At 48.5% G+C, this 16,886-nt stretch overlaps 1 protein-coding gene across 1 annotated transcript in view; it reads right to left on the bottom strand.

Annotated features, from left to right (window-relative positions):
* The window catches only part of CMPK1 (cytidine monophosphate (UMP-CMP) kinase 1, cytosolic), a gene marked incomplete at its 5' end in the record, with an annotated part of 77,937 nt that overhangs the window by 2,373 nt on the left and 58,678 nt on the right, over window positions 1–16,886 (bottom strand). Inside the window, 5 exons of the mRNA XM_012000352.1 lie at window positions 2,559–2,871; window positions 3,006–3,130; window positions 4,088–4,217; window positions 4,461–4,679; window positions 5,273–5,323. Of these exons, the coding sequence (XP_011855742.1) occupies window positions 2,559–2,871; window positions 3,006–3,130; window positions 4,088–4,217; window positions 4,461–4,679; window positions 5,273–5,323 (838 nt within the window). The remainder of the gene's footprint in view (window positions 1–2,558; window positions 2,872–3,005; window positions 3,131–4,087; window positions 4,218–4,460; window positions 4,680–5,272; window positions 5,324–16,886) is intronic.

Genomic DNA, 16,886 nt, shown 5'->3' with positions numbered 1-16,886 from the left:
AGGCCGGGCAGAGCGGCGGCAGCTGTGGCCGCGTTCCTGGAGCGCGGGCCGGTCTGCCGCTCCGAGTTTGCCTGTCCTCCAACCCTCTCGGTCTCGGCATCCGTTTGTCTCGGTCTCTGTGACTGTCTCACTCTCCATGAGTCTCTGTGGAAACGGCATTTGCCTGGGTGTGTCTGTTCACGGGTCTGGGAATCCGCTTAATTTCTCCCTCGCCCCAGTTGCCCTGAGGACTGGACACCTCCTACCTTCCTGGCTCCCAGGGTTCTGGGCCCCACCGACAGGCGGCAGGACCCCCTCCGCCCCCCGCCCGACACCCGGTCAGTGAACCCTAACCTCGACCAAGTGTTGCCTTCATCTCAAAAGTCTTGTGCAAGTAAGGTTGGCCCTGTGCCTTGTTTCTCACCAGCCAGGTTCCTGCCCATCCTATTAGACCTCTTTCTCCCCTGGCCTCCCTCCAGGACCCAGAAACAAGCAGCTTCAACACAGAGTGGGCCCATTTCAACCTCTGGGGCACGGAAGGGAGAGATGGGCGCTGGACGTGAGCAAGAACTGAGCCGATGCCTGGGCTGCTGCCCCGACAGCGCCGCACAGTGGCCAAAGCTCGGGCGTGCGAGGTCGGAATCCCAGCTGCCTCTGCTGTCGCAAGGCTGTGTGACCCTCATTAGATGACTTCCCCGCTTCTGAGCCTCAGTTTCTGGGTCTGCATGGTAGTTAAGAGCAGCGACCTAAGTCAGGCTCCTGGGGTTCCAATCCTGGCTTCACTACTTACCCGCTCTGTCACCTTGGGCAAGTTTCTTTGCGCTTTGTTTCTGCCTTTGTAAAAAGGCGGCTAGTAACACCTACCTCAGAACTGATGTATAAGTGTAGCCATATTCTAGGCCATTTAGGAAAGGGTACTGAGAACACTTCGCAGTTTCATCTAACAGCAGCCTCCAATCTACGGGATAGCCTGGTGTTAATCCAACTCTCCCATTCCACAGATGGAGCTACACAGATCCAGGATAGGGAGAAAAAACTCACCCAGGCTCCTGCAAAGAGATAGAACAGGTTGTATTGCAACCTTTTTCACAGAATCTTCAAAACAGAGTTCTTCATCCCCCCCCCTCCCCCGCCCCCAGCTAAGGGCAGAAAACAATGGAAGGTAGGTGTGACTACTTATGTCCTTTGAGAGCTAGTCGCCTGGGCCCCCTCTGGGACTTCTGACCAAGGCGATCCACTTAATGTGCTGTTCCAGCATAAACTGTCCTTGGAAAAAAGAGAAATCCCGTCCTCAAACCATGGACAGCAAATTGGACAGGGACTTGTAGCCCTGGAATTGGAATTTCCTGGGTGACATACTATCTGGGGGAAAAAGGTCTTGGAGAGAAGCTTCTTGCATGAGTCCAAGTAAGCTCACATACCTAGGGTTGCTAGATTTAGCAGATTTATTTTATCTGGCAACCCTACACATACCTCAAGCTCGCTCTTGACTACATGGATATCTGTCTCACACTCCCAGAACCCCACTCACAGATACCCCACACCATGGACCACACACCAACTCCAAGCCAGCTCAGCTCTGCTAGTATCTAAATAAGTGAAGAGAAAAACAGTGTTGGCGTCATCCTACTCCATTTCACCTTCTGAATGTCTTTTTTCTTTCTTTCTTTTTTTTTTTTTTTTTTTTTTTTGCTGAGAAAGAGTTTCGCTCTTGTTGCCCAGGCTGGAGTGCAATGGTGTGATCTCAGCAGCTCACCACAACCTCTGCCTCCCAGGTTCAGGCGATTCTCCTGCCTCAGCCTCCGGAATAGCTGGGATTACAGGCATGCACCACCACGCCCGGCTAATTTTGTGTTTTTAGTAGAGACGAAGTTTCTCCATGTTGGTCAGGCTAGTCTCAAACTCCCTACCTCAGGTGATCCACCCGCCTTGGCCTCACAAAGTGCTGGGACTACAGGCGTGAGCCACCCCGCCCGACCTGAATGTCCTCATTTCTAAAACGGCAAATGGGAACCAGCAGCTTCCTTCCTTGCCAACACTGCCCTGTCTACCCAGGCTCCAGTCAGGGTAAGACTAGCCAGGGCATTTGCTGCCCAAATTTCCTGCTTCAGACAAGAAGTTCTACCAAGCAACTGCAGCAGCCAGCCCTTGCTTCTGCCTGGCCTTGCTGCACATTCACTGCTACTGAGACCTGCACTGGGGAAGGGGAGTACAGAATCCCCAGCCTCTGCTCTGCAGGGTTGGGGAGGGAGAATCCAGACCCTTCACATACATACTTTTTACAGGAGCTGAAACTGAGGTCCAGGAGATCATGTTACTTGTCAGGCTTTTGAGGGGCCCTAAGCTGAGGTGGACCTACATGTCCGGGTTCCCAGCCCAGAACTCCTCTGTTTGTCCAAATAGCTATTTCCCTAACCGAGCTCTGCTCTGTATAGAGGGATTTCTAGTAGTCTCTCGTCCCTTCCAAGGTTCTGGGCCAGTTTGTTTTCAACAGTGTCAGGAGTAAGCGCACTGTGGTCTGGGAGAAAGGCGACCGCGGGATTCGGAATTTATTTCGTTTTCTTTGCTTCTCCCGTGACCCCTGCTTCTTCCGCCTGCGGGCTCAGCCTTTTCGGCGTCTTGCAGCAGTGCCTGCGAACCCGCGTGAGTCCGTCGCTCCCTCCGCGAAAACCTCGACCCTTTTCCGGAAGCCTTGGGCTCCAGCACCCATGCCTGCTGCAGCCGCCAAAAAGCGGAAAGCCCCAGACGCTGCGGGTCTGGGTTACAGCGTCTCTGGTCGTGCCCGGCCTCCTTCTGCATCTGTTCCACGACCCGGCCATCTCCCTCTTGCAGCCCAGAACAATTGGGAGGAAGCGTTGGCGGGCTGCGGGGGATGGCTGTTGGGTTTTTCCACTAGTATTGAGTGGTTTTTGCGAAGAATACGTTGCTGTCAGTGGCGTCCGGGTCGTCTCTCCCTCTCTTCCTTTTGGTCCCCATAAATAAGCTGTTCTCGGCTCTGGGAAAGAAAAGCCTTCCAGCGATTATACGGATCTAATTAAGACAATCAGGAAACTGCTGGAGAGCGGCACTGGCTTAAAGCGGAGTTTGTCCCGAGCCACAGCGGAACGATTGCACGCGGCCCTTTTCAGTGGTTCGAGCTCGGCCAGCGCCGCTGCAAACGGAAGCCTGAGCTGGGCTTCGGGAACTACGCTCGCAGACTTATCTAATTTTATTCACAAAACTGGCCACCCTCGGGGAAAGCGGCAAAGCCCGCGTGAGCCTCCTCCTTCCCACTCCGGACCTAGCTGCAGCTCCAAAGCAAGACAGCTGTCTAGCCTCAGCCGGTATATCTCCCGGCCCCTTTCTCCACCCGGATCTTTGGCTGCTCAGGAGCGATCAGCTCCGTTAGCCCAGGTGGGAGGCGGGAGACTACAGATCCTGCGACTTGCCGGGGCAGACTTCAGACATGTTACCCATGCACAGAAATGACTGGGGCTCCAGTGTGTGCACCTTCAACTCTGAAGCCCACCTGCCCACTTCAGGTGCTGGATCAGAGGCAGGTGCCTCCGCCGTAACGCCCACACGTCTGCTGGGCAAAGTTCGAAAGTATGAATTTCCATCTTCTCTTTCCACTACTCCTGGCCACTGTCCCCTCCCAGCCCCATCTCCCCCCGCCCCCAACCCTGGACTATGTGGTAGGGGGCTCGCTTAAGCACTCTGCACTCGAGTACTGCGAGTACTGCGCGTGGAGACCAAGGCGAGCTGCGGAGCCTTTCGGCTGTTGTTTGTGGGAAGAGGGTTGCGACCTCAGGAGAGAGCAAAAATAGCGTCACTTAAAACCCGCCGGTCCCGAAGATCCACAGAGTTCACGGAGTGGTAGGGAAGGCTCCACGCTCTTGAGAGCAGAGGCGGCCAGGGGCAGTGGGGGACGCTTCCAGGTATGTGGAAGGGAGAACCTCATGTCTAAGTGTGCTCTTGTGGGTTCCTCGGCCCCATGGGCCAAACCTCTCTTTCTCTGTCCTCGTGTCTGTCCTCTGGACAACAGTGGCTCTGTATGGCGGATTGCGACCCTGAGTGACGGGCGCCCGTCTTGCATCCTGTGTCCTGTGTCCTTCCCTCCAGACCTCACGCTTGGTGTCCATAGAGTGGACCCAGGACTGCCTGGAAGCCTCATCATCCAGGCCCACGACTTCCCCCCAGAGTCTGAAGCCTTGCGACCTGGTCAGGGACGACAAACCTGCTGGGGTCAGCAGCGAGACCTTAATGGGGAATAAGGATGTGCGACCGTGCGCCTGGGCTGAGTGTCTGTGACTGTAGCATGGAACAGGAGGAGTTCATGCAGGGATCGCACTGAGGGACAGCCAAAAATACTCCAGCGGCAGCCTCCCTCCTACCAATTACACGCTGCCTGCTGGCACAGTGGCACCTCGGGAACCGGATGCCCTTCCGGGCCCTGAATTGGGGCAGCGCAGGAGGGAGGGTGCAGAGCCATAGCTACCTACGTGTACCACAGACGTGCACATGCGCTCGCCTTCGCGTGTAACCCTTCTGAGTCCCAGACAGGGTGACTGGCGAGGCCGTAAGTACCCTCGTGGGGGTGGAAATATTGTCAGGTCTCTGTGTCCTCCGGGCAGATGCAGAGCCGCGTAAGCCTCATAGAAGCAGAGCCAGGGGAACAGTGGGAGCTCTGGCCTCGCGGTGAGGACGCTAGTGATGGATTCCTGGGGAACAGCGACCTCTGGAGGAGTCTCTCATCCACACAGAGAGTCAGGAACTAGAGGACAAGTTTTGAGACAAAGCACCCTTTCCTCACCCTACTCCCATTCCACCTGCTTGGAAAAGTTATCCAGAGACTTACAACCTCCGGACTTCACTCTTTCCTTATGTTTGCTTTTTTTTCCAACCTGACCCACGCTTCAAATCCCTGCTCCAGTCCTGCCTCTTCCAGAAAGAGGCCTTCTGGACAGCCCAGTTCCTCTTCCCCTCTTCCTGCTCTGAGCTCATTCTCAGGCCACACTGCACAGCTGACCTGCTTCCTGCCTGCTCTTCTCCAAAAAGACCGTGAATCCACACCATCCACGCCTTGTGTTGCATGCTGGGCATGCCATTCCCTGCCCCACCCCACCCCACCCCCCAGTGAATAAAGACTGAAGTTACTCATTCCAAAATTGGACTGTAGATTTTTCAAAGTTAATTTCGCCAATGGGGAAATTGAGACCCAGAGAGAGGGATGACTTGCCCAAAATCACACAGCAAACTGGTAGCAGAGGAGGAAATCAAACCCTTTCCCAGGCCAGGGTCCTCTTCATCTCACCTGGATGGGGAGCAGGTAATTTGGGGGAGAACTCACTTTGGTGGGTGAGACCTGAATTGGGGCAAGGAAATGCAGGAGGAAACGTGGAGAGTGGTCATTGCTCCAGGATGAGGCAGGCAGGGCAATGCTGTGCTGGAAGGCCAGACCCTTCTTTCCCCCATCCTCAGCCCAGATCAAGCTACTTGGAAGGGTTCCACATTTCAGGGGTTGGCTGCATTTCTTACATCAGCAAGTGGGCAGGGCTGAGGTCTGGGAACAGACTCAACTCTGGCAAATACTACCCTCCCCCATCCACCACCACTACCCAAGGGAAGGAGGAGCTGAGAAACCTCTCCTGCTCATACACTCAGAGGGCACTGCTGCGACCCCAGATCAACAGGAGGCCTTCTGTTGCTTGCAATTATGGAGTTAGTGGAAAAGGTGGAAGCGTGATTTGCATGAGGCTCCAGTGATAACCTGCTCAGCAGCCTGAGGCCTGCCCAGGGCTGCATCACTTTCTGTGTATAGGTTCCTTGTCTGCACAGGATACCTGGCAGCCTGGCCCCTACCTGCTTGTCCAGCCTTACCTCCAACTCCTGTACTCTACTTACACCTGATTTGCTCTTTCTTCCCTCTTCACCTCTGCAAGTGGCTCACTCTAGCCAGGCTCACTTCTCCTAATCCTTCCTGGTTAATTTCACACATCAAGTTTGTGAGGTGCTTTCCCTGACAACACTCCTGCGCTCACATGACTCCCACCTCTGTGCTCCCAAAGCTCTTAGCTCCATCTGGTTTCGTTATTTGTTTTTCAGTCTGTAGATTTTATTATAGACCAGGGGTCCTCCACCTTCTTGGCACCAGGGACTGGTTTCATGGAAGACAATTTTTCCATGGATCAAGGTGATGGTGGGGTGATAATTTTGGAATGAAACTGTTCCACCTCATATCATCAGACATTAGTTAGATTATCATAAGGACCACACAACAGGCCGGCACAATGGCTCACGCCTTGTAATCCCAGCGCTCTGGGAGGCTGAGGTGGGTGGATCATTTGAGGTCAGGAGTTTGAGACCAATCTGGCCAACATGGTGAAACTTCGCCTCTACTAAAAATACAAAAATTAGCCGGGCATAGTGGCGGGTGCCTTTAGTCCCAGCTACTCGGGAAGCTGAGGCAGGAGAATTCCTTGAAACCAGGAGGCAGAGGTTGCAGTGAGCTGAGATCGCACCACTGCACTCCAGCCTGGGCAACAGAGTAAGACTCAGTCTCAAAAAATAAATAAATAAATAAATAAAAAATAAGGAGCACGCAACCTAGATCCCTCACATGCACAGTTCACAATAGGGTTTGTGCTCCTATGAGAATCTAATGTGGCCACTGACCTGACAGGAGGTGGAGCTCAGGTGGTAATACTTGCTTACCTGCAGCTGACCTCCTGCTGTGGGGCTGGGTTCTTAACAGGTCACCGGTTAGGTACCAGTTAATGGCCCGGGGGTTTGGGATCCCTGCTTTAGACTGTGAGCTCCTTGAGAACAGGGCTCATTTTGTGTTCCTCTTTATCTTTCCTCCTCTGCAAAATGGGGATAATAATTGTACCTACCTCATTGGATTGCTGTAAGGATTAAATGAGATGATGCACATGTAAAGCACTTAGCCTACTGCCTGAAACTTTGAAAGAGCTCAATAGAGGCTGGGCATGGTGGCTTATGCCTGTAATCCCAGCACTTTGGGAGGCTGAGGCGGGTGGATCACCTGAGGTCAGGAGTTGGAAACCAGGATGACGAAACCCCATCTCTATTAAAAATACAAAAGTTAGGCCAGGCATGGTGACTCACACCTGTAATCCCAGCACTTTGGGAGGCCAAGGCGGGTGGATCATGAGGTCGGGAGATCGAGACCATCCTGGCCAACATGGTGAAACCCCGTCTCTACTAAAAATACAAAAATTAGCCAGGCATGGTGGCAGGTGCCTGTAGTCCCGGCTACTTGGGAGGCTGAGGCAGGAGAATAGCTTGAACCAGGGAGTCGGAGGTTGCAGTGAGCCAAGATGGTGCCACCACACTCCAGCCTGGCGACAGAGCAAGACTCCGTCTCAAAACAAAACAAAACAAAATACAGAAATTAGCCAGGCGCAGTGGTGAGCGCCTATAATCCCAGCTACTTGGGAGGCTGAGGCAGAAGAATTGCTTGAACCCAGGAGGCGGAGGTTGCAGTGATCCGAGATGACGCCATTGCACTCCAGCCTTGAAAACAGAGTGAGACTCTGTCTCAAAAAACAAAAAAAAACAAAACAAAAAAAACTCAATAAATGTTTTGCATCATCATTATTAATCACTCTACCTCCTGCCAGGCACAAAGCCTGACACACAGTAGGTGCTCAATTAATGTTAGAGAATGTGGATATATTAATGAAAGAAAGAAAAGAGGAATGAAGAAAGGAAGGTATGGCATATCTCCCTCTCTGTCTGGGACTCCCTATGGAACTCTAGGGAGTTCATCAGTAGATCATCAATAGAATTCTGTATTCGCTGAGAACAGAGGTTGTAGCTCAGATCATCAATAGAACTATGTGTTCGCTAAGAACAGAGATTGCTTCTCCCCTATCAGTCCCCATTTTTGAGGGGAGGAGAACATGTCTCCCTCTCAGACAGAGTTTATCCATGGTTTCTGGCTCTAGCAGTCATTGGATTTGTCTGTTCTCTCTGCCTCAGTTTCCTCCTTTTAAAATGGTTGTGACAAATCAAACCAACTTCCAGACTGAGCCCTGCCAAAGTCTTCCAGGGGCTCCACACTGCTTGTAAAACAAAACACGGTCTCCCTGGCATGATGAGCTGAACGTGCTTACAGCTTTTGCATGTCTCGGCCCTCTGTTGAAGGAAACCTTCCCTCCTGTGTTCCATGTGGTCCTGATGGGGCTGTCCAATTTGTCCCCCTCACAATTACTCCCCAGGAGCAGACAGGCCACCAGCTGGGTCATACACACCATTGCAAGTTCAAGGCCCAGTGATTGGTCCAGGCAGTGGTAAGTGACCTAAGTAGCCAGTCACCCCTTCTACATGATTTGACATATGGACTCTGAGATTTGGGAATATGTAGACCACGGGACTGGCACTCTGGGACTCTGGGAGGAGCGCCTTTCCTTGTGGATCAGAAGACAAGCACGCAGGCTTAGCTGTCAGAAGCCATCTCCCTGCCACATGGAGAGTGCTGTTTTGACATCAAAGCCCACACACAGAGGAAAATAGCCGAGAGAGAGAGAGAGAGAGAGAGAGAGACTTAAAAATAGTGTTTGAGTCCCTGGATGCAGCTCCGCCTGAAACTAGAACCCCTAGACTTTCCAGACATTCAAAAAGGAAGAAATCTCCCCTTTTGCTAAGCTAGGTTGAGGTAGATTTCTGCTAGTTGAGTTGAATTTCACAAATAGCAGAGCCACAAAAGAGAAGAATCCTGGGTCTCTGAGACCACTGAACTGCCATACCACCCTGAGCTGCCTGCACTGACTGTTATGTAAAAGGGAAGTAAACTTTAGTCTTGTTTAAACCACTGATGTGGGATTGGGGGGGCCAGTCTGTCATTCACAACTGAACCTAACCCTGCTTAATGCATGAAGATTTGACAAAATGTCCTATAAACATGAAAGAAAGGTCTGAGGTAGTTAGCCTGGAGAATAAAGGCTTAACACAGCCAGCATCTCCAGATCTCCACAGGGCTGATCTGGGACAGAGAGACCAAGGCAAAAGAGAGCCAGAAAGGGGTAAAAAGCCTCACTTTCTATGTCTCCATGCAAGGAGAACATTCTAACAGGGCTATCTCTGAGATGTAATAGGTTACCTTGGTGACTCTGAGCTCCTTGTCACTGGAAGTGCTAGACTAGGGGCTGGGTAATCACTGAGTATGAATCATAGAGGCACCCAGGTGTAGCAAGAAGAGTTCAGGTCTTAGAGCTGGTTCAAATTATGCTCTTATCACTTACTAGTCTCAGATAATTAATCTCTCTCTAAGCCTGCATTTCCTCATTTGTAAAGTATCCAGATAGCTGGGTTGGAAATGGACCAGGGAAATTTCTTAGCCTGCCACCTCATGGGGACTCCTGAGACCTAGTGCTCTAGCTGGAGCCTGTTATGGATCAGGATGTCTCAGTGAGGTTCCTTGCCCTCCTCTCCAACCTTGACATGTTCAGGGACACCTCCATCCTGCCATGAGAATGCATTACCCACTGGTTTATTCCTGCAACTTCAGAGGAACAGTGGGGCCTAAGCCACGAGGCCTAGGCCCTGCTCTCTGTCTTCTCCCTGCCTTCCTATGTGACCTCAGGCACGCCCCTGCCTCTTCCAGGGCCTCAGTTTCCTCATCCAACTTATGAGAAGTGTATCCCCATCACAGACAATCTGGGTCTAGAATCAGGGCTCTTAACTATTGTGCTATACCTATCACAACAATAATAACCATGTGACTGCCTGGCCTTGCCCTGCCCAGCCCCCTCAGGGTCTGCTGGAACAGGCTCCTTCTCATCCCCTGCCTAGGTCAGCCCCAAATGGTGACAACTGCTACATGAGCTGACATCACAGGCCTGGGCAACCCAGAGGTTCCCAGTCTGCCAAGGGCCTCATTTCCAGCCTTGAAGTTTGACTCCTCGTTAGTTACATGAACACCTCTCACAGGGGCTCTGTGTTATCTTCCCTCATCCACGCCTTCCTTCCAAGTTGGGGCCAGTCGTATCTGGGGGACTAGAGGCAATGAAATGGGAAATCTGAAATAGTAGAGGAGCAGATCTTACAGCATTATCCTATGGTCAGAAGAAAGGAGTCACAACTGGGGGCCCAGATGGGGAGACAGCACCATTTGGCAGGAAGCCTGGAAGCCTGAATGATGAAGGTCCAGAAAGCCAGTTCCCTACACCTGCCATGGATACCCAGGATTTGGGAGCTAAAAAGGAGAAGGAGCCACCACCCTGGATGAACTGACAGCCAGGGCACAGCACACCCCAGGGTGGGCATGGCAAGTACCCACGCTTTCCAAATCCAGAGGCCAGGATACCTTGTGAAAGGACTCTGGTGGCAGACTGATGGAAAGGCCCTGGAGAAGAAGACAGTGGGGTTTGAGCAGGTGAAAATCTGACTGTGGTCACCAAGGGTCCCTTTGAGAAATAAAAGGGGACTGCTGTTGAAAGGAACCAGTGTGACCACACAGGGCGCGTGGTGCCTTGACAAAGACTACATGGAAATCCACTTCCAGGGATTTCTCCTGCAGGTGTACCTGCACACGTATGGTATGACATATGTACACAGTCACATTGCAGTGCTGTTTGGAATGTCAAAAGGTTGGAAACAACATAAGTGTCTATCAAGGACAGGTTAAGCAAATAATGAAACATCTAAAAAAGGGACTAGTATACTGTAAAAGTAGAATATAGAAGTTCTTTATGTACTCATCTGGAGAAAGCTCCAAGATACATTGTTTGTTTGTTTTTCATTTTGTTTTTGTTTTTGAGATGGAGTCTCGCTCTGTCGCCCAGGTTGGAGTGCAGTGATGTGATTTTCGCTCACTGTAACCTCTACCTCCCACATTCAAGAGATTCTTCTGCCTCAGCCTCCGAGTAACTGGGATTACAGGCAAGTGCCACCACACCTGGTTAATTTTGTATTTTTTTGCAGAGACCGGGTTTCACTATGTTGGCCAGTCTGGTTTCAAACTCCTGACCTCAAGTGATCCACCCACCTCAGCCTCCCAAAGTGCTGGGATTACATGCATGAGCCACTGCACCCAGCCAAGATACATTGTTGAGTGAAAAAAAAAAAAAATTCAAGATGTATAGAACAGTGTAAACATCCATCCAGTTGTGTTTTTCAAGGAGAAAATAATGTGTACTTGTATTGGTTTACATATGCAACAAAAATATCTAGAAGGATGAATAAAAATCTAGTAACTGATTATCCACTACGGCAAATTGGAAACAAATGGGTGACTTCATGGACAACTTTTTTATATTTGTAAAGCCAAGTGAAGTGAATGTATTACTTATTCAACAATTAAATAATAAAATAAAACTTTATTTTATTAAATAAATAATAAATATAAAATAAAATAAAAACTTTGAAAGAAACGGTTGGATTATTTCAATAAATAAGACTGAGTGTTCAGAACATAAGAATAAAAACTGTTACTGTGTGCTGAACACTTTTTATGGGCTCCAACTTGAAAATATGGTTGGTGGCTATGCATGTTGAAAGCAAGGGACGTGAAGCCAGACATGTGAGGTGCCTGTGAGTGTCACCTGCCTGTCTATCAGACAGGGAAGCAGTTGAGTCTGCTAGGCAGGACCCCAGATTTTCCACCTTTCCTCCTTCTTGTTCTGTTCCCATCCCTCTGTCTTTGGCTCCCTCCCTCTGTTGGTCCCATCTAAATTACTTTGAAAGTAGTCAGTTTTTTTCAGTCTGCCAGTGGACAGGGGTTATGATGGATAGAGGAAGAAGGGATTTCATAGGAACAGGAGCAGCAGGCCCTCCCCTCCCTCCTTTCAGAACTCCAGCCCACCACCTTCAGAAAGCCTTCCTTTGTGAAGCCTACAAAGGAAGCCGCTTCATAACTCAAGGGAGACAGACTGATGCCCTGGGTGCGGCCTGTGTCTCCCTCAAGCAGGGTCCAGGCCTCTTGTCTCTAAGTCTCATCAACTCCCTAAACCCCAAGTCCAGCCTCCAGATAAAGGCAGTTCAAACCAAAGCTGCAGTATGCTCAGCTCTGGCCAGGCTGCCCATACAGTGGAGCAGAGAAGACAGGCCCTGTCTGGGAAGCCCCAGTCAGGCAGGGTAGAAAATCCTCACCCATCATCACAATGCTTTAGCAGTCACAAAGGCCGTCCCTACCTAGGCAGAGAGGATAGGGCACTTTCTCTGTTTTCAGAGGTAGACTGAGGCTGAGTCTGGATAGAGGCGGGAATTGGTGAGTGACCAAGGAAACCTAGCAACTCTTTATCTCATAAAGCATTCTGCATACTATATTGTCATCTGCCAACATTTGAGCTCTCTGAGCAGGGACAGTGTCTGATCCATCTCTGAGTCCTCAGCTGGGAAAGAGCACAGGGCCTGGCACAATCAAGGGGCTTGGGGAGAGGCAGTAATTGCTATGAAGGGCAGAGAAAGGAAAGGACTTGCCTAAGTATTTGACCTGAGACTAGACCCCAGGTTTTCTGCCCCCAGCCTAGCCCCCTTTCCTCTGTCTCCCTCTTAGAGTAGATAAATTGTCTGCACCTAGGGCCACCAACCTCGCACCCATTCCAATTCCATTTGCCGTGGAGCAACTACCAAACCCTGCCAAGAGGAAGTGGGGAGGATGATTTTCTAGAGGAGGTGGGAACTGCAGCTAGTTTTCCTCTTCTGCACCAATTGATTTCCCTGCTGGAGCAAGTGCCTTTCAGCCACCAGGGGCTCCTGCCAGCCCAAAATAGCATCCGAATGGATCCTGACTTCATTCCAATGATTTCCTGCTCAAATCAGGTGCACATGAGGCGGCCAACAGGTGGCGCTTTTATCTCCAAAAATTGATGGGAGAAAGGAGATTAGAAAGAGGGAAAGGGGAGAGAGGGGATTATAGGGGTGTGGGGAGGGGGTGGGGAGTGAAAGACAGAGACAAAAAAAGAGGAAACCAAAGACCTGTTATCATGGCTGGAAAGGTTCTTTTCAAGATTTGGACTGTGGGTGTGGGTGTAGGGGAGGGGGATATTAGGGTGAACTGAAGAATTTTATTGGTGCCTGGGGCTTTTCATCCAAGTTTCCACCTCCACTTGTTTCTTCCTGAGAGAAAGGAGAATGACTTTGAAGTCGGGCTGACCTGGAAGCAAGTCCTGGATAATTTACTTTGCAGCTTGACCTGGGTAAGTCACTTAACCTTTATGAGCCCAGTTTTCATCATCTATAAAGGTGATGATGCACAGCTCCTACAATGTGGAGCAAATAATTCTAAAAATGACATCTTTGCATTCCAAGAATAAACTGCACGACTGTGTTTTTTTTTTTTTTTTTACTAAGTTTAATTTGCTGATACATTGCTGACAAGTTTTGCATCATCTTTCATATGTGAGATTAGGCTATATTTTATGTATTCCTTTATCAGGTTTCGATAGCATAATTAGATAACATAGTAGGTAGAATTGGGATAACTGCCATTTTTTCTGTGTTCTGGAGCAATTTATTTAACTAGAGAAATAGGTTCCTCAGTGGTTTGACAGAATTCACAGGAAAAAACAGCTAACCTAGGTGCCCTCTGGTGGGAGTAGTGGAGGAACCGTCTCTGACAATGTTGTCTGTTCCTTCTGAGCTAATAGGTCTATTGAAATTAGTTACTCCTTAAATTAGGCAAGCCAGACCAGGGGTGACTACCAGTGAAATGACCACTCCAACCTTTCAGGATTGGCCAGAGGCTATGATTAAATGGGAAAGTGTTTGGCTTTGGTGGATTAGGATGATGTTAGCCAACGGCCGATTCTTTCTATAGCTTTGTATATCTACTTTTTTCCACTTGCACCTCCACCTCTAGCAAACCACCACCCTTTCCTGCCTGGATGCTGCAGTAGCCTTGTAACTGGTATCCCTACCCCACCCCAGGGCTCCTCTAACTCTGTCTCCATGACATATTTGGGGCTATGAAATTCCTCTGAGCACAAGTTTGACTACTTCCTTTAGATTTTAATAGGTACTATTCTTACTTTTATTAATTTATAAATAGTCTGTAATGGCAACTTTCTTCTAACCAAAGAGTTATTTATTTAGATAAATGTTTTAAAATGTTTAATTGCTTAGTTTGAAGTATGGTCCAAGAATACATACTTTTTTTTTTTTTTTTTGATACGGAATTTTACTCTTGTTGCGCAGGCTGGAGTGCAATGGTGCAATCTTGGCTCACCGCAACCTCTGCCTCCTGGGTTCAAGCGATTCTCCTGTCTCAGGCTCCCGAGTAGCTGGGATTACAGGCATGCACCACCACGCCCAGCTAATTCGTATTTTTAGTAGAGACGGGGTTTCTCCATGTTGGTCAGGCTGGTCTCGAACTCCCAACCTCAGGTGATCCGCCCACGTCGGCCAAAGTTCTGGGATTAGAGGTGTGAGCCACCGTGCCTGGCCCAAGAATATATTCTTATTCATGTGGGAATTTATAAAAATTTTTGAATGTTGTTTTTTTTCACGATAGTAAGCACATTCATATAAGCATATTCTGGATCACATAGGTGGTTTTTTTTGTGATAGTAAGCACATTCATATAAGCATATTCTGGATCACATAAGTGACTTCCTTGTAAGAAATACCTAATACTTGAAGTCTTTATTTCCATTTATTGTCAGGTAGTGCTACTTTAATCTTGAGATGAGGTTAAAAAAAAAATTTAGATTTTATAAATATATGCTATATTTGGGTCTGTTGGTATCATGGCCTGCTACATGAAGGAATCCCTGCAGTTCATTCAAAAGAAAAAAATGGTGTTAGCCAGGCATGGTGGTGCATGCCTATAGTCCCAGCTACTCGAGAGGCCGAGGCAGCAGGATCGATTGAACCCAGGAAGTCATGGTTGCAGTGTGGTATGATTGTACCACTGAACTCCACCCTAGGTGACAGAGTGAGACTCTGTCTCAATCAATCAATCAATAAAATTAAAAGTGGTGACTTTAGTCATCACATGGCCCAAGGAATGACAAACCCAGAAAACCTGCTATGGAGAAGTCAGAGCCATATTCATGGTGCAAGTGATGTAGTCTCAGCAAAACTCTCTCTCTCTCTCTCTATATATATATATATATATGGTTTTGTTTTTTGTTTTTTGTTTTTGTTTTTGTTTTTTTTTGTAGATGGAGTCTCACTCTGTCACCCAGGCTGGAGTGCAGTGGCATGATCTAGGCTCACTGCAACTTTTGCCTCCTGGGTTCAAGTGATTCCCCTGCCTCAGCCTGCCGAGTAGCTGGGACTACAGGCGCATGTCACCATGCCTGGCTGATTTTTTTCTATTTTCAGTAGAGATGGGTTTTTACCGTGTTAGCCAGGATGGTGTCGATCTCCTGACCTCGTGATCCGCCCACCTCAGCCTCCCAAAGTGCTGGGGATTACAGGCATCAGCTACTGCGCCCAGCCACAGTATATTATTTTACATTTGACTAATGTTATCAACTTGAATTTTTATTTCATTGTTTGAATGTAATTTATAAACCATTTTAACAATCACATAAGAAATACAAGTCTAAGGAATTTATACCTGCAAATACTGACATTATAATAAAAAAAATTAAAGTCAATACTGAAGTCCACAGAATTCTTTCCCTTTAAGAGTAAACCACAATAACCGGTATCATGCAAAATCCCCTCACCCCCTACTTCTAGGATCTCCCAGAGAGGTAATACACTTGGGCTCAAAACCAATCCAGTCACTATAGTGGAGGGCTCTCTTGAAGGAGCCTCTCTGTTGTCATGTTTGCCAGTGTCCCTGCCAAGGGTGTCACTTTCCTATGTTCTCAATTTTCCATGTGCCAGGGTAATGTTGGCTTCCTTCTTAAATGGATCCAGGAGGCCCTCAAACCAGTTCAGCACCATCCTGGGCCCAAAGCGACCCTCCCTGTGTTCCAAGTCCCCCTAAGTCAGGAAGTCACCCCTCTCAGGCCTTCTTCTCTCAGGTTTCCTTCTCCTATAAGGAAATCTCCAGAGTTCTTCTGCCCTGTCCTCCTGCCAAAACTCTAACCCCTCATTTCCATAATACTCCATCACCTTCCCTGCTTCCCTACAGGTAAAGCATACTAAGCTGAGAAAATATCTCCCATTCTCTGATTCCCTCAAAAAAAAAAAAAAAAAAAAAAAGGTCTACAGAGAAGCACAGCGTTGACACAAATATTTCATTGTCACATGCATGCTTAGCTTCTCATGCTAAAACAATTTCAGACGTGCAAAGTTTCCAAAAATTTTACCTCGACTGAAACAGAATAAACTAAGAAAAAAGGGAAAATAGGAACATCAGGAAGTAGAAGATCCAAAACAGGACACAGAATTCCCAAGGTAATGGTGAAGGGAATTTCCAGATCCAGCTCTGTTCAGCTGACTTGGAGCACCATCAGTCCAGATGAGCTGAAGGATGGAGGGCTCTGGGAGAGATGCCCCAGGAAGGGAAAAGCACAACCACCAAAAGCAGTTATAGGTTTCCTGGTAAGTTTGACCTCACCTCATGAAAAGCTGTACCACAGTGTTACTGGAAGGTATGGGAAGATTTAGCTTCCCATAGGTTTAGCTTTGTACCTTTTAGGTACAAAGGAAGTTGAACAAATGAAAAAATAAGGCATTATTAAGTTCAGGTAAAATAAAAGGTTGCACACACACACACAAAAGGAATTATAATCATAGTACACTAGTAGCTTATCACAGAACAATATTTACATAGTAACAATCTAAATGCTAAAACTATTTAACCAAAAGTTGGTAATTTGAGGGAGAATGGAAGGAGATAAGAGATTTTAGAGGTAAATGTTCATCTATCATAATAGGAAGTTAATCATTACTGTTTCAAGAGAGAGGAGTATAAGCATGAAAATATGGAAGTATATTTCGAGAGAAAAATATGAACTGAAAGCGGATTCTTGTATGGAACAAAGTAGAGATCCTGAGAGTGG

This window comes from Mandrillus leucophaeus, unplaced genomic scaffold (assembly GCF_000951045.1).
Source record: "Mandrillus leucophaeus isolate KB7577 unplaced genomic scaffold, Mleu.le_1.0 Scaffold626, whole genome shotgun sequence".
NCBI lineage: Eukaryota > Metazoa > Chordata > Mammalia > Primates > Cercopithecidae > Mandrillus > Mandrillus leucophaeus.
This window is presented reverse-complemented; position numbering and strand designations above follow the sequence as displayed.